Genomic DNA, 27,007 nt, shown 5'->3' on the forward strand with positions numbered 1-27,007 from the left:
ACCTTCACTCTTTGGAGAAATGGGAGCTTCTTCTTTGCTCTTTTCACTGATGTCAACTTTGAGTGGTTCCTCTTTCTTTGAACTGACATCACTCTTTAGACTAATACCAGAAACCTCACTCTTTGGAGAAATAGGAACTTCTTCTTTGCTCTTGTCACTAATGTCAATTTTAAGTGGCTCCTCCTTCTTTGAACTGACGTCACTCTTTAGACTAGTAATAGAAACATCACTTTTTGGAGAAATGGGAGCTTCTTCTTTGCTCTTCTCACTGATGTCAACTTTGAGAGGCTCTTCCTTCCTGGAACTTATGTCACTCTTTAGGCTAACACCAGAAACTTCACTCTTTGGAGAAATGGGAGCTTCTTCTTTGCTCTTTTCACTGATGTCAACTTTGAGTGGTTCCTCTTTCTTTGAACTGACATCACTCTTTAGACTAATACCAGAAACCTCACTCTTTGGAGAAATAGGAACTTCTTCTTTGCTCTTGTCACTAATGTCAATTTTAAGTGGCTCCTCCTTCTTTGAACTGACGTCACTCTTTAGACTAGTAATAGAAACATCACTTTTTGGAGAAATGGGAGCTTCTTCTTTGCTCTTCTCACTGATGTCAAATTTGAGAGGCTCTTCCTTCCTGGAACTTATGTCACTCTTTAGGCTAACACCAGAAACTTCACTCTTTGGAGAAATGGGGGCTTCTTCTTTGCTCTTCTCACTGATGTCAAATTTGAGAGGTTCTTCTTTCTTTGAACTGACATCACTCTTCAGACTAGTAATAGAAACATCACTCTTTGGAGAAATGGGGGCTTCTTCTTTGCTCTTCTCACTAATGTCAACTTTGAGGGGTTCCTCCTTCTTGGAACTTATATCACTCTTTAGGCTAATACCAGAAACGTCACTCTTTGGAGAAATGGGAGCTTCTTCTTTGCTCTTCTCACTGATGTCAAATTTGAGAGGTTCTTCTTTCTTTGAACTGACATCACTCTTTAGACTAGTAATAGAAACATCACTTTTTGGAGAAATGGGAGCTTCTTCTTTGCTCTTCTCACTGATGTCAACTTTGAGAGGCTCTTCCTTCCTGGAACTTATATCACTCTTTAGGCTAATACCAGAAACGTCACTCTTTGGAGAAATGGGAGCTTCTTCTTTGCTCTTCTCACTGATGTCAAATTTGAGAGGTTCTTCTTTCTTTGAACTAACATCACTCTTTAGACTAATACTAGAAACGTCACTCTTTGGAGAAATGGGAGCTTCTTCTTTGCTCTTTTCACTGATGTCAACTTTGAGGGGTTCCTCCTTCTTGGAACTTACATCACTCTTCAGACTAGTAATAGAAACCTCACTCTTTGGAGAAATGGGAGCTTCTTCTTTGCTCTTTTCACTGATGTCAACCTTGATGGGTTCCTCTTTCTTAGAACTTACGTCACTCTTGAGACTAACACCAGAAACTTCACTCTTTGGAGAAATTGGAGCTTCTTCTTTGCTCTTCTCACTGATATCAACTTTGAGGGGTTCCTCCTTCTTTGCACTGACATCGCTCTTGAGACTAACACCAGATATTGCACTCACTGGAGAAATGGGAGCTTCTTCTTTGCTCTTCTCACTGATGTCAAGTTTAAGTGGTTCTTCCTTCTTCGAACTGACATCACTCTTTAGGCTAATGCCAGAAACCTCACTCTTTGGAGAAATTGGAGCTTCTTCTTTGCTCTTCTCACTGATGTCAACTTTGAGTGGTTCTTCCTTTTTGGAACTTATGTCACTCTTTAGGCTAACAGAAGAAATATCACTCTTTGGTGAAATGGGAGCTTCTTCTTTGCTCTTTTCACTGATATCAACTTTGAGTGGTTCCTCCTTCTTGGAGCTTATGTCACTCTTTAGACTAGAAACAGAAACATCACTCTTTGGAGAAATAGGAGCTTCTTCCTTGCTCTTCTCAGTGATATCAACTTTAAAAGGTTCTTCCTTCTTTAAACTGACATCGCTCTTGAGACTAACACCAGAAACTTCACTTTTTGGTGAAATGGGAGCTTCTTCTTTAAGAGACTCCTTCTTTGAGCTGACATCACTCTTTAGACTAATGCCAGAAACCTCACTCTTTGGAGAAATGGGAGCTTCTTCTTTGCTCTTATCACTGATGTCAAATTTGAGGGGTTCCTCCTTCTTGGAACTTACATCACTCTTTAGACTAATACCAGAAACCTCACTCTTTGGAGAAATGGGAGCCTCTTCTTTGCTCTTTTCACTGATGTCAACTTTGAGTGGTTCTTCTTTTTTGGAACTTATGTCACTCTTTAGGCTAACAGAAGAAACCTCACTCTTTGGAGAAATGGGAGCCTCTTCTTTGCTCTTTTCGCTAATGTCAACTTTGAGGGGTTCTTCCTTCTTTGAACTGACATCACTCTTTAGACTAGTAACAGAAACATCACTCTTTGGAGAAATGGGACCTTCTTCTTTGCTCTTCTCACTGATGTCAACTTTGAGGGGTTCCTCCTTCTTGGAACTTATGTCACTCTTCAGACTAGTAATAGAAACATCACTCTTTGGAGAAATGGGGGCTTCTTCTTTGCTCTTGTCACTGATATCAACTTTGAAGGGTTCCTCTTTCTTCAAACTGACATCACTCTTGAGACTAACACCAGAAACCTCACTCTTTGGAGAAATGGGGGCTTCTTCCTTGCTCTTCTCACTGATATCAACTTTGAGGGGTTCCTCTTTCTTTGAACTGACATCACTCTTTAGACTAGTAACAGAAACATCACTCTTTGGAGAAATGGGAGCTTCTTCTTTGCTCTTTTCACTGATGTCAAGTTTGAGTGGTTCCTCTTTCTTTGAACTGACATCACTCTTTAGACTAATACCAGAAACTTCACTCTTTGGAGAAATGGGAGCTTCTTCTTTGCTCTTTTCACTGATGTCAACCTTGAAGGGTTCCTCCTTCTTGGAACTTACATCACTCTTAAGACTAACACCAGAAACCTCACTCTTTGGAGAAATGGGGGCTTCTTCCTTGCTCTTCTCACTAATATCAACTTTGAGGGGTTCTTCTATCTTTGAACTGACATCACTCTTCAGACTAGTAATAGAAACATCACTCTTTGGAGAAATGGGAGCTTCTTCTTTGCTCTTTTCACTGATGTCAAGTTTGAGGGGTTCCTCCTTCTTGGAACTTAAATCGCTCTTAAGACTAACACCAGAAACCTCACTCTTTGGAGAAATGGGGGGTTCTTCTTTGCTCTTCTCACTAATGTCAACTTTGAGGGGTTCCTCCTTCTTGGAACTTACATCACTCTTAAGGCTAATGCCTGAAACTTCACTCTTTGGAGAGATGGGGGCTTCTTCTTTGCTCTTCTCACTGATGTCCACTTTGAAGGGTTCCTCTTTCTTGGAACTGATGTCACTTTTTAGGCTAACAGCGGAAATGTCACTCTTTGGAGAAATTGGAGCTTCTTCTTTGCTCTTTTCACTGAGGTCGACCTTCAATGGTTCTTCCTTCTTTGAACTGACATCACTCTTGAGACTAACACTAGATACATCACTCTTTGGAGAAATGGGAGCTTCTTCCTTGCTCTTCTCACTGATGTCAACTTTGAGAGGTTCTTCCTTCTTGGAACTTACATCACTCTTTAGGCTTATAGCAGAAATGTCACTCTTTGGAGAAATAGGGGCTTCTTCTTTGCTCTTTTCACTAATATCAAGTTTGAAGGGTTCCTCTTTCTTGGAGCTGACATCACTCTTGAGGCTGATTCCAGAAACCTCACTCCTGGGTGAAATGGGAACTTCTTCTTTACTCTTTTCACTGACATCAACTTTGAGAGGTTCATCCTTCTTTGAACTGATGTCACTCTTTAGACTAACACCAGAAACCTCACTCTTTGGAGAAATGGGAGCTTCCTCTTTGCTCTTCTCACTGATGTCAACTTTAAGGGGTTCGTCCTTCTTGGAACTTACGTCGCTCTTTAGACTAATGCCAGAAACCTCACTTTTTGGAGAAATGGGAGCTTCTTCTTTGCTCTTTTCACTGATGTCAACCTTAAAGGGTTCCTCCTTCTTGGAACTTACATCACTCTTTAGACTAACATCAGAAACCTCACTCTTTGGAGAAATGGGAGCTTCTTCTTTGCTCTTCTCACTGATGTCAACTTTGAGTGGTTCCTCTTTCTTGGAACTGACATCACTCTTTAGACTAATACCAGAAACCTCACTCTTTGGAGAAATGGGAGCTTCCTCTTTGCTCTTTTCACTGATGTCAACTTTGAGTGGTTCCTCTTTCTTGGAACTGACATCACTCTTTAGACTAATACCAGAAACCTCACTCTTTGGAGAAATGGGAGCTTCCTCTTTGCTCTTTTCACTGATGTCAACTTTGAGGGGTTCCTCCTTCTTGGAACTTACGTCACTCTTTAGACTAATGCCAGAAACCTCACTCTTTGGAGAAATGGGAGCTTCCTCTTTGCTCTTTTCACTGATGTCAACTTTGAGTGGTTCCTCTTTCTTTGAACTGACATCACTCTTTAGACTAATGCCAGAAACCTCACTCTTTGGAGAAATGGGAGCTTCCTCTTTGCTCTTCTCACTGATGTCAACTTTGAGGGGTTCTTCTTTCTTTGAACTGACATCACTCTTTAGACTAGTAATAGAAACATCACTCTTTGGAGAAATGGGAGCTTCCTCTTTGCTCTTCTCACTGATGTCAACTCTGAGGGGTTCCTCCTTCTTGGAACTTACATCACTCTTTAGACTAATACCAGAAACCTCACTCTTTGGAGAAATGGGAGCTTCTTCTTTGCTCTTTTCACTGATGTCAACTTTGAGTGGTTCCTCTTTCTTTGAACTGACATCACTCTTTAGACTAATACCAGAAACCTCACTCTTTGGAGAAATGGGAGCTTCCTCTTTGCTCTTATCACTGATGTCTACTTTAAGGGGTTCCTCCTTCTTTGAACTGACATCACTCTTTAGACTAGTTATAGAAACATCACTCTTTGGAGAAATGGGAGCTTCTTCTTTGCTCTTTTCACTGATGTCAACTTTGAGAGGTTCTTCCTTCTTGGAACTTACGTCGCTCTTTAGACTAATGCCAGAAACCTCACTCTTTGGAGAAATGGGAGCCTCTTCTTTGCTCTTCTCACTGATGTCAACCTTGAAGGGTTCCTCCTTCTTGGAACTTACGTCACTCTTTAGACTAACATCAGAAACCTCACTCTTTGGTGAAATTGGAGCTTCTTCTTTGCTTTTTTCACTGATGTCAACTTTGAGGGGTTCCTCCTTCCTAGAACTGACATCACTCTTTAGACTAATACCAGAAACCTCACTCTTTGGAGAAATGGGAGCTTCTTCTTTGCTCTTTTCACTGATGTCAACTTTGAGTGGTTCCTCTTTCTTTGAACTGACATCACTCTTTAGACTAGTAATAGAAACATCACTCTTTGGAGAAATGGGAGCTTCCTCTTTGCTCTTTTCAATGATGTCAACTTTGAGTGGTTCCTCTTTCTTTGAGCTGACATCACTCTTTAGACTAATACCAGAAACCTCACTCTTTGGAGAAATGGGAGCTTCCTCTTTGGTCTTCTCACTGATGTCAACTTTGAGTGGTTCCTCCTTCTTGGAACTTATGTCGCTCTTTAGACTAATGCCTGAAACCTCACTCTTTGGAGAAATGGGAGCCTCTTCTTTGCTCTTTTCACTGATGTCAACTGTGAGGGGTTCCTCCTTCTTGGAACTTATGTCGCTCTTGAGACTAGTAACAGAAATGTCACTCTTTGGAGAAATGGGAGCTTCTTCTTTGCTCTTTTCACTGATGTCAAGTTTGAGGGGTTCCTCCTTCTTGGAACTTACGTCGCTCTTAAGACTAACACCAGAAACCTCACTCTTGGGAGAAATGGGGGCTTCTTCTTTGCTCTTTTCACTGATGTCAAGTTTGAGGGGTTCCTCCTTCTTGGAACTTACGTCGCTCTTAAGACTAACACCAGAAACCTCACTCTTTGGAGAAATGGGGGCTTCTTCTTTGCTCTTTTCACTGATGTCAAGTTTGAGGGGTTCCTCCTTCTTGGAACTTACGTCGCTCTTAAGACTAACACCAGAAACCTCACTCTTTGGAGAAATGGGGGCTTCTTCTTTGCTCTTTTCACTGATGTCAAGTTTGAGGGGTTCCTCCTTCTTGGAACTTACGTCGCTCTTAAGACTAACACCAGAAACCTCACTCTTTGGAGAAATGGGGGCTTCTTCTTTGCTCTTTTCACTGATGTCAACTTTAAATGGTTCTTCCTTCTTCAAACTGACATCACTCTTGAGACTAACACCAGAAACCTCACTCTTTGGAGAAATGGGAGCTTCTTCTTTGCTTTTCTCACTGATATCCATTTTGATGGGTTCCTCTTTCTTTGAACTTACATCACTCCTTAAACTAACACCAGATATATCACTCTTTGGAGAAATAGGAGCTTCTTTGCTTTTATCACTGATGTCAACTTTAATTGGTTCCTCTTTCTTGGAACTGATGTCACTCTTAAGGCTAACACTAGAAACATCACTCTTTGGAGAAAGCTTAGGTGAGACATCTTTTTCCACTGTCTCCTTCTCCTTATATTTAATTTCAAAGGTTTCTAGTCTTTGCCGCTCTAATTCATCATCGGGTTCTAATGGAATCGTGGTTGTAGTTGATTCTAGTTCTTTCATAGATATTCTCTGAACACCTGTAGTTACCACTTGTTCTCCCCTTATTTGTGTGTCTTTAACAGTAATTATATCTTTCCTTAATGTGGTATCAAGTTTGTAGTCAGCCTCTTTTGTTTCTAGTAATCTGTATTCCTCAGCCTCCTCTAGTTCTATTTCCTCTCGCATATCACGTTTGACGCCAATCTCACTACGTGCCCCATCGGACATTTCACTGTCCGAAGACTCTGGTTCTTTGGCTTTCAGATCTTTCTTATAATCTATGTGGAAGTCCTCTTTCTTTGTGCTTATTAAGGTTACATCACTCACACGTTCACTCACATCATACACATCTTTTTGAACTTTTGTATCTACAGTTTCTACAGTGGTTTCACCCCGGTAAACTAAATCTATATCACGTTTGAATGAAGTATCATATGTAGTATATACACTGATTGATGGGACAAATATTCTATGAGCTGCAAATGAAACAGACATGGTATGATCATATGGAATATCTTTACTTTCTTTTATGTCTCTGATTTCTTTAGTTCTTTCATCACTAACTACCTCACTAACTAACTGCTCTTCGATTGTTTCACGTTTAGTTCTTTCTGAAATTAACCGCTCCTCCACTTCAGTCACTTCAGTGATGCGTTTCTTTTCTTTGACTTCAGTGACCAACCTCTCCTCATCAAGTTCCTCTTCCTCCTCCTCCTCCTCTTCACTGGATTCTTTCTCAGTAACCTTCTTTACCTCAGTCACAATCTTTTCTCCCACATCAGTAATCACCTTTTCTTCCACCTTGGCTAATTGCTTTTGTTCAACTTCTGTCACCACCTTCTCATCCACTTTGGTAACCTCCTCTTCCACCACTTTTTCTTTGGTGACATCTTTTTCTACCTTCTCATCGGTGACTGTCACAAACTTTCTTAAGTGGACATCATAGCGTGTTACTCCAAACACCGTCTCTTCGACGGACACCTTCTCTGTCAGCTTCTTCTCTTCGTATTCAGTCTCTGCTTTCTCAACAATTTCAGAAACAATTTCTTCTTCTTCTTCATCTTCCTCCTCTTCCACAGCTTTCTTTTCTTTTGTAATATCAATGACCTCCTTGACTTCCTCTTTTACTCCAACCACCTTTTCATCAAGAGCTGTCACTATTCTTTCTTCTTTGGTAACTTCCTTCTTCAGGACTTTCTCAGCCACTTCTGTAACATCCTTTTCCTTAATTTCCACAGTCTCTTCTTCTTCTTCCTCGATTTCCTTTGTGAGTTTTTCTTTGATCTCACCAACTGTTGTGAAAATTTTTTCTTCAATAATTCCAAAGGCGGTTTTGACTTTGGTGCCTATCCTTTCCTCCTTGGAGATCAGCATCTCTTCGATGCCTTCGTCCTCTTCGACGACTTCGGTGACCTTTACCTTCTTTTCTTCAGGTTTGTCTCCTAGTGTTGCAGCAAGGTCCTTGAGGAGCTCAACCTTATCAACTTTCTCGACCTTCTCTACACCGACCTCCTCCTTGTCGGGTTTAGGTGCGACAGTGGCCTTGAAGTCAGAATATTTGGCTTCGAAATCGTCAATGGACTTCGGTAGGCGCTCCTCCTTTGAAACTTCTTCTTCGATTTCGTGTTCGACTTGTTCAATTTCAAGTTTCTCAACCTCTGTTACCTTCTTTTCTTCTTTCTCTTTGAGCTCTGTCTTCTTGATTTCTACAGTCTCTACTGTAACCTTTTCTTTAATTTCTTCCTCTAGTTTCACCTTGTCTTCCTTAACCTTTTCTTCTATCTTTACCTTTTCTTCTGTCACCTTTTCTACCTTCACCTCTTCCTTCTTTTCCAGTTTCACCTCCTCTTCCTTCACCTTCTCCTTGACTTCGACTTCTTTCTTGATTAGTTCCTCTTTGACTTTTACCTCTTCAGTCACCACCTTTACTTTATCCTCTTCGACTTCCACTTTCTCCTTCACCACTTCCTTTTCCAGAGGTTTCTTCTCTTTCAAATCTACCTTCTCCTCCTCCTTTTCTTCCTTCAATTTGATCTCCTCCTTCACCTTCTCCTCCTTTACGGTCTCCTTCTCGTGCTTCTCGTCCAAAACTTCCTTCTTCTCTTCCGTTATCTGAAGTTTGCCCTTGAGTTCGATTTCTGGAGATGTTGACTCGAGTTCTTGTTCAGGGTATTTAATCTCTTCCTCGTACAGGTCCTGTTCGGTGGAGTCAACTTCCTCGTGAATAGGAAGATCGTCCACTTCGTCAGGAGTTTTGATGATCTCGCGGGGGTGAACGGGGGGAACACCTTTGAAGATGGCTTCTGGCAGAGACACTGGTACCTTAGGTTCCTCTCTGGGTGCGCCGACGGGTTTCTTCTTCTCCTCTTCCCTCCTCTTCTCCTCTTCTGCCACCTCGTCTCTGTCTTTGTCTTCGTCGTAAGGTGGAACGAAACCCGCAAAAATGCCACGAAGGGGTCTGTCCTCGTACTTCTCTTTGTAGTCGGTGAGTTTTGCACTGCTGGGAAGCGTGGCGTAGACATCTTTCTCCTCTTTGTCAATCTTTTCGTAGATATCTTCAGTTTCGTGCTTCTCCTCATGAAGCACTTCCTCTTTTTCTCTGCCTTCTTCTTCCTCTTCTTCTTCCTCCTCCTCTTCCTCCTCCTCCTCCTCTTCTTCTTCCTCTTCTTCTTCAACCTCTTCTTTCTTCTTTGGCAGAGCTTCTTTCTTGATCTCCTTCTTCAACTTCTCCTTTTCTAAGACAGCTTCCTTCTCTTTGGTAATTCTCTTCTTTTCTTCGGTTTCTTTCTTAACAGTTTCCTTCAGCTTCTTGCCCTCGATCTCGAGCATGTCGTCAAGTTCCTTTGTGACCTCCTCTGTCTTTTCTTTTTGAATCTTGTCATCTTTTCTCACCTCTACTTCCTCATCTTCTTCCTCCTCTTCTTCCTCCTCCTCCTCTTCTTCTTCTTCCTCCTCCTCTTCCTCTTCATCTTCTTCCTCTTCTTCCTCGGATCTCTCTGCTTCTGATTCTTTTTCGGCTTCGGCCACGTCAGACTTCTTTTCTTCGGCTTCGTCTTCAACTTCTTCAATGTCCTCCTCCCTGTCCACGTGCTCTACAACTCCTTCCTCCTCATGAAGGATGAGAGAGTCCTTCTCTTCTTCCTCGAGTCTCTGCTTCTCGATCATCTTGAGGGCTTCGTCTTCGATCTTGACCTCCTGGACACCAGGAATATTGGCAATGTCAGACACGCGGTCCTCTTCGTCTTGGTCAGCGACAAGGTGAGCTTTGTCTTCGATCAGCATCTCGTCCACGTCCTTCATGCTTCCCACGATCTCCTCCACGTCCTCGCGGTCTGCTGCTGCCTTGGCAACGGCTACGCCTGTCGCGGCAGCCGCTACAAGTCCTGCCTTTACTGCAGCACCTGTGATGACTTTCTTGACTGGGCCTTCTGGTTTGGGAACGGGTGGTTTCTCAACGGCACGGGTCCTCGGGGTTCGGGCGGGTGAGGGGACGGGTCTTCTCGCCTTTGCAGGTGCTTTCACTGCTGGCTTGGGTTCCTTCTTCGCAGCCTGTGCAGCCTTTGCTGCTCGGTTCTTCTCCTCGACCATTCGTTTGTGCGTCATCTCTCTGGCGGTGGTGGTCGTTGTCGTGGTCTTGGTAACTGTTCGTCTCTCAGCCCGTGGAGCTCTTGGAACAGGTGGCTTGGGTTTGATCTCCGCATCGACCTTGTCTTCGCCTCTGTCCGGTGTGGGGATCTTGCCGACGGCACGTCGAGGCACTCGCCTCCTGACTTCGGGCCCTTCGGCTCCTTCTTCGGGTTTCTTCGGTCTTCTGATCCTTCTTGGTTTGATCTCGGGTGTCGTCTTCTCAGGGGCCTCACCTTCAGCCTTCTCTGCGTCTGTCTTCTCCTTCTTCTCTCTTCTTCTCTCTATGCTCCTCCTGTCTCTTAACTTTCTCTCGACCTTTTCTAGTTTGTCGGTAGGTCTGGGTCGCCTTTCAAGTCTGGGGCCCCGTGTGTCGATGCGAGACTCTGCGGTGGGCCTCTTGTAGCGTCTGGGTTTCTCAGCTGCCTCGTCCTTGGGACGTCTTGGTTTTCTCTTGACTTTACCCTTGTCTTCCTCTTTCTTGGCCTCTGTCTCGATGTCGAGTGAAGACTCCTTTTCATCTGCTGTAGTGACAACGCCAGATTCTCCTGACGAGAGGACGTCCTTAGCTTCGACGCTAGAAAGCAACAGCTCCTTAACGTCTAAACTACTTTCTAAAGCTTTGGTCACTTCTGTGCTGCTTTCTAGTACTTTGGAGTCCGTTTCTGAGACAGCCTGCATCTCCAGACTAGATTCAACGGACTTAACTTCCACAGTGGTTTCAGTTGTAATCTTTGTGATGTCCTTGACTTCGGCTTTCTGTACAGTTTCTGTAACTACTGCCTTAGCCTCGATTTCCTTGGCTTCTTTGGTGAGTTCGATCTTCTCTACACCTTCTATGATCTTGGTTTCTACGCCACGGGAAACGTCCATGGCTTTCTCTTCTTTGGTGTCTAGTTTCTCTTCGATAAGTATGGCGTGTCCGTTGATAATTTCCTTCTCCTCCTTCTCCTTCTCTACCTTTTCTACCTTCTCCTCCTTCTCTACCTTCTCCTCCTTCTCTACCTTCTCCTCCTTCTCTTCCTTCTCCACCTTTTCTTCTTTTTCTTTCTCCTCCTTGGTCTCCTTTAGTTCGGCCGCTACCTTTTCCTCCTTCTTCTCCTTGCGGATAATTCTGTCCTCCTTTCTGGAGACCCTCCTATCCGTTCGCCTTTCTATTCTTCTCTCCTCTCTCTTCTCCATCATACTCTCCTTCATTGTCCTCTCTGTAATCTCCATTCTGGCTTTTCTTCTCTCCTCTCGCGTGATGGACCTTTCGGCACGTTCCCTTCGGATGCGCTGGACGGGGGGCGAGGGGCTGGCGGCCTTCGTTATCCTGGTCTCCGTCGTAATTTTTTCCACAGTCTTGGTCTTCCGCTCTTCAATGGTGGTTTTGATGGATCTGGCTGAGCACGTTGGATACTTGAGGTATTCCAGACTGCGGAGTTTGTCTAGGCCCTCGAAGATCTTGTGCTGAGGTGTGCTTCCAGGGAAGAGGATTCTGGTGATGGTGTCATTAGGGTCGTTGGGTTGCCATATTAGGAGAGCACAGATGGATGTGATGTTGGTGATCGGGTAGGGGAACTCCTTGTTCCCGATCTTGTAGGTCGAGAATCCCGTGCCTGAGGTAATCACTTCATTGTTCCACCTTTGCATAAACTCACGCACTTCTTTACTGTCTCTAGAGGGATTTATCACATACATGTCAAGCTTGCCGTGTCCGACTTTATGGTACAGGTTAATAGGCTCCATGGAGTTGTCACGGAAACAATGGTGAGGTTTTAGGCTAATTTGTCTGAGGTTTTCACGCATGAGGTGACCCTCGTCCCAAAAGTTGACGAGGAGTGTGTCTTTGTCCTTGTCCCCGTCGGGAGACTTCTGTGCACCAGCCACGTTGCAGAAGAAGTGTCCGATCTGGGGGTATGCAGAGCATATGGCTTTCCGTCTGACGACATTGGTGATGCCCATGACGTTGGAGCTGTTGAGTCTGGTGACGAGGACGGCATCGAGACGGTCGAGGTGTCGCGTGAAGTCCCAGAAGCAGGCCTTTCGCGCGTAACCTCCATCTACCAGCATGTTGAAGCCATTGACGCCGAAGAGGGCTGAGTCGCCCTGACCTCCTGGGAACACGTAGAGAGTTGGACGGGAGAATCGGATGTTGCCAACGATGTCGGAGGGCTCAAGGATTTCCTCGATGGGCTGAACGATAAGAAATTGACTCAGGTATTGGACAAAGCTGGAGATGCCGGGGGTTGCATCCATCTTGTCCTCTGGGTTGACGACAACACGACACAGTTTGCTGAAACACCAACAGGAAAACATAAGTCAAGGGAAGGGAGTAACTAGCAGTCTGACCTAATGAACAAACACTCCCTTTTCTATATTCATAGTCTGATATGATTACTGAGGTATAACGCTGACCATGTGAACGGTCATGAAACTTTTTCTTTATCATGAAGACATGTATTTTCATCTCTACGTTAACCTTTGACCATCATGGCAAAACAACACATTGTTAACAACGTCCAAATTGAAAGTGAACTATTCATGGCTAACTGGTAGAAAACGGTACACAGGCAGTAGGCAAGACTGACCTGAAGGACTGCTTGGCCATGTGCGCTGTTGACCATTGTCCTTCTCCTGAGCAGTGAATGTCGATAGAGATGCAATTCTCGTAGGCGTGCAGAACTCGCTGGACCTCGTACTCGCTGAAGGCTGCCATCAAGTCCGCCAAAGAAAATGTTCCATCCTAAAATGGGGGTCGGGGTTCAGCCGAATTGGACAAAAGGCACGATCCGTGTACAATATATACACATGAAAACATATACAAATATATGTACATAACTCTTATGCTTGAATTTACACACAAAACACATACGCACACATACACACACACACAACATTACACAAACTTAAATTCTGGCATGAAAATTGGACTCTACAAGAAAGAAAATCTTCCTGGAAAAATACAGTTTGGTAAAGGAAACTGACTTAGTTAACATACACATGAATTTTACATTCAATCAGCTTTCCTGGAGAATTGGTCCGATATTTCCGATAGTCCGTAGATTCCAAGGTTTACCAAAAACAGAAAAATAATAATAAAAATTAAGCATTATCATACTACAGATGACATATTCTCACACACACACACACAAAAAAAAAAAGATAAATGCTCATCACATCTAAAACTTCACACATATAAGATATATATATGGAACACAAAGGAACATACTATGTTGTAAACACAGTGACGATGCACCAACTAGCGGTCGACCTCGGAAACAACAGCCCTTGTACGGTGTTCCTGAATTTCCGTCCGCTATGCTCAGCGCGTGGGACTTTTATTTTCTTTTCCTGATTTTTTCGTTGTTTCCGAAATCTGATGAAAGTCCGTTAAACCGGGGTCTGAATGTGTGAGTCGCCATGGTCTTAGATCACGTGTTGGACTCATAATCGACAGCTATTTCCCTCCCGGAAGAGAGCTCAGAGCTCATATATGACCGATCTATGGGTAATGCTGTGACCTTACACGCCCACACACACCCAACTCCATGCCCACGAGAATTGGAGTAACGACTTGCAGTGCAGCGATACTGAAATTATTTCAGCCCTGTGCGGGATTCGAACCCAAACCGTCGTGGTGGCATTCGGGAACTCCACCACTGTGTGTGTGTGTGTGTGAAAGAAAGAACAGATTGGAAGTTGATCTTTAGGTTGTAGGTTCCCACTTCAACAGGGGCGAGGACACTGGTCCCATCCTTCCCTTTCTTTTGGTTTTGCAGCCTGGTTAACCCCACTAATGATGGCTGGGGGATGACGACCCCATTACCCCCCCCCCCAACACTTCGTGTGTGTGTGTGTATGTGCGTGTATGTGTAAATGTATGTATGTGTGTTTCACCATGGTTTTGGATCATATACTAGCATTATGGTGGACAGCTGTTACACTCCTGGATGAGAACTCAGAGCTCATCTACATAACCCATCCGTCCATCCATCTATTCATCCGTGCGTGTGTTGACGACCTCGACAAGTCCCAGGTGCTCACCTGAAGCATCCATGATCCGGTGGATGCAACGGTGTATCCCGCGTGGATGATGTGTCTGTGCTTGGTGAAGGAGGACAGGAGGTTTTTGAGGCACTGCTGCAGGGTGTTGACCTGGGGGTGGATCAACACTTCTGCAACCAGATTCTCAGTCGCGTACTGGATCAGACGCTCACCTGAAACAAAGCGAGTTTGAGTTCAAGGGACATGCAGTGTGCATGCGCCCATCTCAGTTCGTTGAACCAGTTAAGTATTTCTCGAAAAGGGGGAATGTGATATATCAAACGTTTAAATCTGGTTAATGGAGCTAGAAAAAAGTAAAATAACGAAAATAATAGGTAAATAAATATAAGATAATAGAATAATGAGTATGCGCACACGCGTATATACCGTTGTGTATGTGTACATATATATTTTTCTTTTTTGAGCCACATGTCGGAGCTATCTTTATGTTTTTTGGAATTTTTCGAATTATATCCTTCACTTCCCTAATTATCACAGTAATCCTATACGTTTTGAGGTCTTCCTTGATGTGTGCATCATCTTCATTAATAAATAGACTGACGTACCCCTCAAGAACGGGTTGGGCAACCTTTTCAAGTGTGGGTGACAAGATCAGCCAAATCTTTGATACAAAAACTATTAGTGTGACAGATTTGCACGCGTGCCAAAGGTTCCCCACCCTTGATCGTCAAGGCCAAGAAGGCATTTTCGCCTCTGTACCAGTGCTCCATTAGGTCTGAAATCCCTTCAACCTCCTAAAGCATCCCAGCCTAACACCCTAATGATCCAGAGAAAGGGGGGAGGGTGTTCCCTATGTTGAATAAAATATGTCTGGTGTTAAACAGAACAAAATGATTAAAGGTTGACCTCCTACTCCCACACCAACTTTCATGTCGTTCATAAATATCCTTCCTCGACCTCTCACATTTACGAGTGGGACTTCATCTCTCCCAACCCCCCCATCCTCACCCAAGAGCACTTGTTCTTCACCAATAAAGACTCTTCTTACCTCTCTCTTCCTTTTTCTCCCCCTTCCCCTCTCTTTCTCCCTCGCTCTTTCTCTCTCTCGTCCGCCTTTCCTTCTTTCTCCTCTTTCCTTCTCTCTCTCTCTCCCTCGATTCCTGTCTTTCTCCCCTCCCTTTTTTCCTCCTCAACCCTACCATCTTTGAATATTTGGAATTCCAAGCCTTGGCTTATTCCTGCACACACTCTACCCCTTCCTCTCTCACTCTCTCTACCTGATCTAAACCTCTTTGAACATTTGGAATCCCATACCTTGGCCTATTCTTGCACTTCTACCTCTCTCTCTCTCTGTCCTACTCTCTCTTTCTTCCTGCTACTATTTGATGTGAACATTTGCCCTTCAGTACTGAAATATCCCACAATCGTGCCACAAAAATAATCAACTAAACAAGTATATAAATAAACAAATTGTAAGAGGCTTGTAGATATAGGTAGACAAGTGAGGTAGAAAGAGGAGTAGATAGTGAGGGTTTCATTTTTATTGGATCGGCTGTTTGGTAAACAACAGTTCGAAGGTGAGGTTTGCATTTTATGGGTTAAGAAGTTTATAACCATAGCCGAAGGCGAGAAGGCGAGGAATTGTATAACTTTGCCCTCAGCGTTGTGTTATAAACAAGTGCCAGGGGATCCGATTTCATTGTTGTATAATGTATTTTGTTGATGTAACCTGAGTGAGCAGTGATTCGAGATTGCTTAAATAAACTATATTGCATGGGGGCTTATAACAACGAATTTGATTGGAGAAAGGGTTGAGAAGAAAATTTAATTGGTTTACGATTGTAAGATCACGCCCTTAGGAGAGGTTCTTAAATATAAAGTTAAAGATAATTGGATTAAAGAAATCATGACGTCACTGCAGAACTGACATAGTACTTAAATTGAGTGTTCTTGATGGGAGTCCCTTGGTGTACGTAAGAGAATCACGTAGAAGAATTCAAGAAGAAAATAAAGGAAAAATCTCCACCGTTTAATTCCCCCTCCTATACATAGGATAATACTAAAAGAAAATATGTGCTATATACTATACCAAGTGGAACTAGCAGTCTAGAACCTGACTAAGTTGGCTCATCGGAGACACAGGGCCTACCGACAAAAAAGGTGAGTGAAAATAACATTTGTTTAAGTGGAAGACGTACGAAACGGAAGTGGCCCATGAGAGTGGCGGCGACAGATGGTGACAGACGGCTTCACAAATAAATCAATTAATATATAGATTAAACAAGTGCTAAAAAAAAGTTCCAAACCGAGCTACAAAAATAACTAAACTAATAAAGAAACGAATCAACCAACTAATAAATTAAATGGTTGCTGAAAAAATCCCCGAAACCGTGGTACAAAAATAAATAACTAAACAAACAACTAAATAACTTAATTAATCAACTAACTATTGAAATAAGTTACAGTATTAATGATTGATGATAAATGCGTCTTGGACTTACCTCCCTTCTGTTCTTCACCTTCCAAGTTGAGGGACGCGATGTTCTGTAGTTCCTTGTGGATGTCGACGTGCGCTGTTTCGGCATCCCAGGAAAGGAGGCCTGCAATGCACAAAGGGCAAAGGTGAGACACATGATTACGATTACCGGCAGTATTATTAATATTATTGTTGTTATTATTATTATTGTTATTATTATCATTATTATTATTATTATTATCAGTATTATTATTATCATCATTATAATTGTTCCTATCATTATCATTACTATAATTATAATTTTCATAATTATTATTATTACTATTATTATTATTATTATCATTATTACTATTATTGTTATTATTATCATTACTATCATTATTATTATCATTATTACTATATTATTATTATTATCACTATTATTATTATAATTATTATTATCATTATTACTTTTATTATTATCTACGAAACTCAAGGTAACAGCTCGTCTCCTTTTCTTCTCTCCCTCCTCCTCGTCCTCTTCTTCTTTCGTTCGAGTCTGAGGTCTGTTCCATGGTGGTGCGGCATTATCGGTCACCCTCTCAAACATCCTACACCCCTTATGTGCCGGGTGGCCCTTTCCCCTTGACACTATTTGCCGTCAAGCTATTTTATTCATGGGCCTCTTCCTCCAACTCCTTAACCTCTGGTTCCTCCTCCTCTTCCTTTATCTCCTCTTTTTTTTCTTCCTCCTTATCCTACTCTTCGACATTTCCCTCCTCCTCATTCTCCTCCTCCTCCTCCTCCTCCTCCTTATCTGTACTCTTCACACCTCTCCCTGTCTTTGTCGCCTCTTGGTAGCCCCCCCCCACACCCCTCACCATTCTCTTGTCGACACCTCCTCCTCCACCCCTCCACCACTAGCGTCTTATCTACCCATCTACTCTCAGGTGTTGCTGTCAACCTTTTTTTCTGTCTTCCTCCTCCTCCTCCGGTCTTCCTACTCCTCCTCCTCCTCCTCCCTTCATTTCTTCCTTTTTCTCTTCCTTCCACAATTCCTTTCTGTCTCTATTCCTTCCTACTTCTTCTTCTTTCGTTCCTTAGCCTTCTTTTATTTCCCTTCAACTCTCCAGTCTGTTTACTCTGACGTGGGAAAAGGTTCTTGAAAAAAAGGAAGAAAAAGATCCGCCACTTAGTAAAAAAAAATCTTGGCGAGAAGAATAATTAACATAATTAACATAAGCGAAAAAAAAGGAAAAAGACAAAATTAAAAAATGTAATTCTACAAGACTGGAGAACTGCAAAATAATTGCTCAGCGGGTTAGAGCGTCGCTACTTGTGGCGGAGGTCAAGGTGACGGCAGTTCGAACCCTGCCACCAGCGAGTTGGACCAAGGGCACTGCTCATTAAATTCAATGCTACAAAGTCCTGTGTAAGGGGCACCGTCCTCGACTCATGATAGGAGGGAGTTCGCGACGTTAAACCGAACCATCACCATTAGTTAACAAAAATGTGTCCACCAAATTCGAAGGAACTGACTCTACCTCTACGGACCAGAGGCGTGTAACGTTCTTTTATGGAGAAAAAATACTATAATTCCATTCAGCATCTCTTCTTCAACGTCAACTTTACTACCTCTATGACTTCGGTGCTGCATTGTCCAAAAGGATAGAAGCGCTGGTTATTGCTGACAAAATACTCCCATCGCCTTTCCTCCGGTTCTTTTCCTTCACCTCCTCCTCCTCCTTCTCTTCCTCCTCCTCATCTTCATTCTCCACTTCATGCTCATTTTCCTCCTCTTCCTCTTACTCCCCCTCCTCTTCATTCTCCTGCTACTCCTATTCCTTCTTCTCCTCTTCCTCCCTCCTCACTTCTCTCCTTTTCTTCCTCCTCCTCCTCCTCCTCATTATTCTCCTTTTACCACAGTTCCTCTTCCTCCTCCTCATTCCTCTTATTTTCTTCATCCTGCTCCTCTTCATTCTCCTTTTACTTCAGTACTTCCTCCTCCCTCTTCCTCCTCTGCTGAGACATGCCACGGAGCGTCTGGAACCGCTCGCCCTCAAGGAGGTCGGCCTCGACGCCAAGACGCTCCTCAGGCACGCCGGGCCTCTTCAGGGACACTGTGGCATTTGGATCCAGCCTACTCCCTCTTCTTCTCCTCCTCCTCCTCCTCCCTCTTCTTCTCCATGTCCTCCTCCCTCTTCTTCTCCACCTCCTCCTCCTCCTCCGCCTCCCTCTTCTTCCCTGTAGGAGGTCCCTCCCTGCCCCCTTCCTCTCTGACCTCCCTGGAACCCGCGCCCTTCTTCTTCAGTCGCCCACAATAATTCAAGACGACAACGCGAGAGTCCCAAAACCCAAGAATTTATCATTTTTTAGTCTCTCTCTTGCTCTCTCCCTCTCTCTTTTTCTCTCTCAAAGTCCGCTGTCTCTCTACTATGGGCCCCTTCAGGTCCGAGGTCGACTTCCAAATGAATAAAAAGGTCTGTCTTGACTTGAATAAACATGCAATGCGACACTTTACCAAAGTGGGGGGGAGGGGGGTTTCCCTGTCACCCCCCTCCTGCCCCCCCCGGCTCAGGAGTAATTCCTCCAAACTGAATAAAATCGTCTGGCGTTAGACAGAATGAAATGTATAAAGGACGTCACCTGTATTAAAGGGATTAAGCGAGTAAATCTGAATAATCTATGTTCAAGAGTTTTGGACAAAAATCGTGTGGGGCTGGCCAGAATAAAATATGTGATGCGTGTTATCGTAGCTTGGTCAAGGAGGTTATGATAAAAGAGAGAGAGAGAGAGAGAGAGAGAGAGAGAACACGACTAACTAATTAGTGGAAAAAATAGGAGTGCCGCTTTGCTCGCTCTGTTATTCAAAAAGTGGCCAGCCAGCAGCAATTTGCAATTACGACTTTTTTTTTTTAACGAAAAGGGAGTTCTTCGCCTTTCCAGGGAAAATAATGTGATGACCCAAATTCGGAACCGGGTCATAAAAGAGAGGAAAGAAAGAGAGAGAGAGAGAGAGAGAGAGAGAGAGAGAGAGAGAGAGAGAGAGAGAGAGCATTATGGTCACCTAGGTATTGATACTAAATTTTTTGCTATGACATATCTTTACTCTGCTTACTTCCAGCTATTCCATATATATATATATATATATATATATATATATATATATATATATATAATATATAATATATATATATATATTTAAGGTTTAATGACTAGAGAACCAACAGACTCAAAATTATTTTGTTAAGTCAGAGCTTTCTCGACTTCAATCAAGTAATTTTATGTCGATTCGATTTTGTTTCAAAAGCCGAATCTTTCTCGCGTCTATAGAGACGCGGCAAATATCCCTTTGTGAGTCGGGTTGCCGATTCTTTAATACTCTCCCAATACCCAACATCCCCCCTCCACCTCCCCAAATCTGTGAACCCAATGAGTTTTTAAACGTACTTTACTCTCTCTCTCTCTTTCTTCTCTCTCTTTACTCCATCACTTTTCGTTCTACTAAATGGAGCTCACCAAGTTGATTTTCCTTTCTATCTCTCCCTCCCTCCCCTTTCTCTCTCGCTCTCTCTCTCTCTTTTCTCTCTTTACATCCTTCATCTCCACTCTCCTCTCTTGAACAAAGAAAAGGAGAGCTTCTGTTTATTCATTTATTTATTTTTCGGGACGAAGCGATTTCTGTGAAGTGGAAGTTCGCATGATATAAAATGAATGTTATGTTTGGAATAAAGCTCTTAGGGTACACATCTTAATTAGGGTTTGCTTTAAATACCGACAGGCGGTTTCATTCACCTCAGGTTAGGTTTGGTTTGGTTAGATTAGGTTAGGTTTGGTTAGGTTTGGGTAGGTTAAATTCGGTTCGGTTCGGTTACGTTAGGTTTGGTTAGCTTGGGTTAGATTAGTTTTGATGAGGTTAGGTTTAGTTAGGTTTAATGAGGTTAGGTTTGATTAGGTTACGTTTGATTAGGTTAGGTTAGGTTTGGCTTTAGTTAGGTTTGGTTTAATTAGGCTAGGTTTGGTTTGATTTGGTTAGGTTAATTTTGTGGTTTTGTCACCACGGAAAGGGACCTCTTAGGAAAGAATTTGATTTTTGGTGCATTAATAATCACATCTTTGTGTAGTTATGTTAGAAATGTGGCCACAAGTTATGAGGTGTGTTAGAAGGTTGTTGCCAGCGTGGCTAATCCTGCCCAAAGTCCTAACAAGAACAGGTCACTTCACTTAGGTAAGAAAACGACTTGCATGTTCATTACGTCTCAACACCACGAATTAAAGCAGACTAATTGGCACCTTGCGCGCTTCCTCATGACGTCATAAAGTTTTTTTTTCTCCGAAGTGAACTAACCTGTTCTTGTATAGACTTTGCCCTGGCTAAGCATGCCTGTATCGAGAAAGACAACTGGAGGGAAAGGGAAAATTTTCTAATTACTGGAAACAAATAAAAAAAGAAAAATGATAAGAAAGAAAAAAGAAAAAGAAAAATGTGAAGAAAAAATATGAGAAAGAAAAGAAAAAAGGAAAAAGGGAAAAGAAAGAAAAAAAGAAAATGATGAATAAGAAATAAAAAGAAAAGGAAAGAAAACAAACAAACAAGGGAGCTGCAAGTGGAATGAGCTGTCTGACAGCTGGACAGGCAGGAGAGAATCAAATTACGCTGGCACAAGCGTCGAGACCCGGGGCGCATGCGCAGTGGACACCAATTGCCGAGAACCGAGATGAATATACAAAAGTAAAGCTCAAATTATGTATACACCAGGAACTCTCTTTTTCAATCTCTATACAGTGTATATATACATGTATGTATGTATGTATATATGTATGCGTATTTGCACATATATGCATACATTTATTGGGTTCTGAAATACAGCCAAATAGGGTAAGTGGATACCCCTATATGATGTATATGTGTTCGTGTGTATGTGTGTGTACGTGTGTGTGTTTGCACGCGCGTATATCAGCAATGTCTGTGTCCAGCTATACACACTGATTTGCATATGTAAATAGGTGTCTGGACCCGTTCTGTGTACGCGGGGGCGTTCTGCCTTTCAGTGTGCACGTGTGTCCATTGCTCAGTGTATATACGAACATGCGTCAAAATGCGTAGAGACCACTGGGGAACAGTGATTTATAGTTGCATGTGTGATCGTAAAAGACCACGAGTAGTGTTTGAGGTGGTTTGTGTGTGGAAGAGATAGGAATAGGGGAGGGAGACAGAGAGAAGCGTGTGTGTGTATTTGTGCATGCGTGTGTGCGTGTGTGTGTGTGTGCGTATGTGTGTGTATGTGTGTGTGTGCGTACGTATGTGTGTGTGTGTGTGTAAGCGGTCAAAACAGGCAGGAGCTGAGCATTGGCTTCATTAATTCCGTGCACTGGGTGAAGGATCCGGAGGTGGTGGGGGTGTGGCAAGCAACACTAATTAACAGGAAAGGAAAACGACGACTCCGGAGAGGGGATGAGGGGGAGGGGGAGAGGGAGAGAGGACACTAGGGTCCTTCCGGTACTCCAGACACCTCCCAGACAAATTTAAGTTTAAGAAGGAAATAGGGAAGAACAGGTTTACCAACAGAGTTGGTAACGAATGGAATAGACTTAGTAACCATGTAGTGAGCGCTGAAACCATCTGCTGTTTTAAGAGGTTAGATAGCTTTAAGGGAAGGGATGACAGTCTCCTCCATTCTTATGTTCTAAAGTACCGGGTTTTGTCCAGACCCATACCTCAACCAATTCTCCCAGTCTTTACATCATATGAATTTATTCTGGTTGAGACCAGGCGATTTTATTCATCCCTCCATTTTCTGTAATAAAAGGTTTAAAAATCTATAATATGATGATTGATATAATCAAGACTAGAAACTCCTCATTATCATCGTCATCACAAGATGTCAGTATACACATCAACACTCTAGCTTGTTATTCGTAAGACCCCGTATATTCTATGGACTGACTTTTGTAACACCCCCACGGACCAGAGCCACCCCCCGTCGAGGATAGAAGTGCTGGTTATCGGCAACAGAATACTAAAACACACTTGTTCGCGCAACTAAGAGGTCGCCATTACTTGGGGAATACGAGACAGAATGTTAACGAAGGTGGCAAGAGAGGGGGAGGGGGAGAGGGGGAGAGTGGGAGGGGGAAGAAAGGAGGAAGTGGAAGAAGTGAAGGGGGAGGGAGGGAGGGAAGTAGGAAGGGGGGAGGATACGGAGGAAGAGAAGGTTTGCGGCTGTTGGAGGAGGAGATGGGGGTGGAGATGGACGTTGGAGGTGTTGGTGGAGGTGGTGACGGAGATGGTGGTGGAGGTGGTTGAGGTGGTGGAGGTGGTGACGGAGACGTTGGAGGAGGTGGTGGCGGAGATGGTGGTGGAGGTGGTGACGGAGACGTTGGAGGAGGTGGTGGCGGAGATGGTGGTGGAGGTGGTTGAGGTGGTGGAGGTGGTTGAGGTGGTTAAGGTGTTGGAGGTGGTTGAGGTGTAGATGGTGGTGGTAGAGATGGTGGAGGTGGTTGAGGTGTAGGAGGTGGCTGAGATGGTGGAGATAGTGGTGGAAGTGTTGGTGTTGGAGATGGTGGTGGAGATGATGGAGGTGGAGATGGTGGTGGTGGAGGTGACCCTAACAAGACGACTATGATGATTTTGTTTTATTTAAGACATTTTCCTTCCGAATATCACCAGCCAATTCTGTTCAGCTCTTGGGGGACCTCTAATTGCTCAGAGTCACTAACTTAACTCGGTAAATCCGCCTCGTTTAACCCTAAACGACCGTGAGGAAATGGTCAAACCGAAATTATTCTTCTCACTAGCGCTGGACGATTTCATTTGTCTCAAGAAGAATCGCTTTGCTGTAACTAGGCTACTGAAAAAAATAAATGAAAATGAGGAAAAATGAGAACAAGTGGGAAAAAGGACACGTTAACGGGGGGGGGGAGCCAAGGATTGAGGGGGGACGAGGGCAGCGGGGGGAGAGGAAGGGGAGTCAGTTTCAGGTGGAGAGACGGTGCCACGAAGGGGGAGGGGGGGGGAGTTTAGGTACTTGTGGGAGTTTAGGGCGTTGGGGGAGTAAGGTCAAGGGAGGAAAGGGAATTGGGAAAGGGGGGCAGGTTGGGGAGAAGGGAGGGGGAAGGTAGGGGGTGGGTGAGGGGGGAAGGTAGGGGGTGGGTGAGGGGGGAAGGTAGGGGGTGGGGAGGGGAAGGGAAGGGGAAGGGAAGGGGGTGGGGAAGGTAGGGGGTGGGGGAGTGGGAAGGGAAGGGGGTAGGTGAGGAGAAAGGGAGGGGAAGAGAGGGGGTGGGGGTGGGGGAAGGGAGGGGGTGGGGGGGTTGACCGAGAAGCGGGACTCTGGCTGGCACTGCCTCTCGGTTGCATGACAGCGAATGGATCAATACGATGCAGCCTCCTCCCTTCCATCCCCTTCATCCTTCCCTTCCTTTGCCTTCTCCCATTCCCTCCATCACTCTCTCCCTTCGTCGTCATCCTTTCTCTCTCCTTTCATCTTCCTTTTCACTTCATTACGTCCTTCACTCCACTCTCTGTCTCTATCTTCTGATTTTCCTTCTCTTCATTGCTCTTTCTCCCTCTCTATCACCTTTCCTCCTCTTCCTTCCCTCCCTTTCTTAAATCTTCTCTTTCCTTACCCATCTCCCTCCTTCCCTCTTGTTCTACCCTTCCCTCTCTTTATCATCTTCCTTTCCCTACCTTTACCAATCCCCTCCTCTCCTTCCCTCCCACCCTATACTATCTCCCCTTCCTTCTTTTCCTCCTTTCATTTACCTTCTCTTCCCTTCTCTCCCTCCCTCCAAAGGTCATGCACCAGGCACTGGCCCCTAATCCTCCCTACTTACTCCCGTCATCTCTCTCTCTCTCTCTGTGACCTTTCCTTCCTTACGAAGGAAGTCGACTAAGTTGGTCTCACACATTAGGCGCAAGACGCTGGCATGTTGCTCACTCAAGTACCTCAACACAGAAGAATTCAGTTGTACATCTGGGTAGATGTACAGCGTTGGTTTCTTCCTCCTTCCCCCGTATGGGGTATTGACAGCGTGTGTTTTATGTTGTCACGATGTTAGTGACACCCCTACGGACCTGAGGCACACAGAATTATTCTACGACAACAAAGAAGTGCATGAACATTGTAGGTTGTCACGATAAGGACCTCCTATATATTTCTCTTATCAATGGCGGATGCCTCTTCAGGCACGTGAACTAAAATCTCTAAATACCAACCAATGTTGGCAAGAACATAAGAAAGGAAGAGACTTCAAGAGACCATGAGGCCTACACTAGGTAGTCCCATGTTCCTTACCACCTGTCATCCCTATCCATAAATCTATCTAATTTCCTCTTAAAACAACCAATTATTTTAGTGTTTACTAATTCTATTCCATTCGTAAGCCAAAACTTGCCCACTTCCTTCTTAAACATAAATTTGTCCAATTCAAATCCACTACTACGAGCCCTGTCATCCTCAGGTTACCTGAGAGTGGCATTTACTCCTTCCTTGGTTCCTTTTCTTTTGCAAGAGGTTGCTATTTAAAGGTAGCATCCTCCTCCCACTTTGTACTACTGAAGAGGATTGCAGTTAGCAGTCGAAATATATCGACCCACGTATTTAGCTCTTTCTTCTGTTCCAAATGTGGTGTTAGTTGTGATTTATGTGTTACTATATTTATAACCAGTGATATATATATATATATATATATATATATATATATATATATATATATATATGCACACACACACACTGGGTCAGCTTTAATTGTCCGCTATAGTGCATCCAGATTCCAAAATTCGTCGACAGTAACCTTGTAGTACCTCTTCTTGATAACAAATGGCTCTCCGCAGTATAAAATTCATCGTAACAGGGTATTTGTCTGGTATCAATTAATTATCAGTCTCATCTGCAACACAGCGGGCACCACCAACAACAACAAGTGATTACAGGAGTATCGTATAACTGCAGACAGAAGCCACAAACTTGTCTACGAACTTTGGAAATCGGTCTTGCGTTCTCTCCTACCTCCTCTTTCGTTTTCTGAAGCAGTTGGTTAAAGAAAAAAAGAAGTCTCAGTTCTTTATATGCATGTAATTGAAATCGTCAAACAATGGAGGTCTTGTGATATACGAGCAATGCCGACGTGTATTTGTCGCTGCAATGGCCGCTATCCATTTTCCTAAGAGCTCCATCTGTTTTGTTTTTTGGAAATCTACAGGTGAGAAAGTGGTCTGGAACGAAACAAAAAAAGATCGGGAACAGCTTCAAAGAATTTATTCTGGTGAAAACCAGGCGATTCTATCTAGTTTTGAGAACCCCACCAATGAGTACACACCATTGAAATATATATATATATATATATATATATATATATATATATATATATATATATATATATATATATATAAAATATATATATATATATTTTCGTAAAGTAAGTTGCCCAACTTAGATATTTTTCTTTGGCTTATAGCAGACGATTTTATTTTATGAAGATTTATATATTCCCATCAATAATGAATAAATAAATAAATAAGCAAATGAATAAAATGACACTGAAATAAATAAATCCAGTCAGAGTGATATATAAAGTCGCCTCACTTCTTCATGACGTCATATCGTTGGTTTTCTTTTTCAGAGTGAAATGCCCAGTTCTTGTTCAGACTTCGCCCCCCCCCATACCTCTTTCTCTTTCCATTCTCGCCCTTTCCCTCTCCCCTCCTTTCTCTTCTACGGTTTCTTTACCTTTCTCTCTCCCCTATGGCTTCGTAGGTCCTTGTTCTCGCCTCCTCCTTCTCCTCCCTCCTCTTCCTCCTCCTCCCTATGTGGGGTATTTACTGCATACTTTTTAAGCAGTCAATATTTTAAGGAACTTAACTGTTCTCCCTACAGATCCGAGCCACTTAGTTTTATCTTATGGTGTGGGGGGGGGGGGCTAAATTCCACTCAAAGAAGAATGTTGATCATCATATACGCACACACACACACACACACACAAAGTTTCCTGGTGTAGTGGCTAGCATCTTGGGTTGACAACGCTGTAGAAGCAATCAACCTGGTCTCCAAACGTCTCTCAGAGGTCCACTGATTTTACACAAGGCACAGAGAAAAAATGCCCAACGATCTTATTCGCTGCTGAAGTGGTCTCTATGGAGTCATAGACTAAGCTGACATACGTCAGTGACCTTTAAGAAGAGCAAACACTCTGTAGCACAACATATTTACTAAAGATCTGTGTTGGAAGCAACACAAGGATCTCTCCAGTTTACATTTACGAAGACTGTCCACATTTGCTGAAAGCATC

General features: G+C 43.4%; 1 protein-coding gene across 1 annotated transcript in view; it reads right to left on the reverse strand.

The window, feature by feature from the left end:
* The window catches only part of LOC143021194 (uncharacterized), a 321,947-nt gene that overhangs the window by 19,080 nt on the left and 275,860 nt on the right, over positions 1-27,007 (reverse strand). The window contains 4 exon segments of the mRNA XM_076178514.1: positions 1-12,553; positions 12,849-13,003; positions 14,305-14,477; positions 16,767-16,865. Coding sequence (XP_076034629.1) covers positions 1-12,553; positions 12,849-13,003; positions 14,305-14,477; positions 16,767-16,865 — 12,980 coding nt within the window.

This window comes from Oratosquilla oratoria, chromosome 41 (assembly GCF_046742065.1).
Source record: "Oratosquilla oratoria isolate Oo_2021 chromosome 41, ASM4674206v1, whole genome shotgun sequence".
NCBI classification, from domain to species: Eukaryota; Metazoa; Arthropoda; class Malacostraca; order Stomatopoda; family Squillidae; genus Oratosquilla; species Oratosquilla oratoria.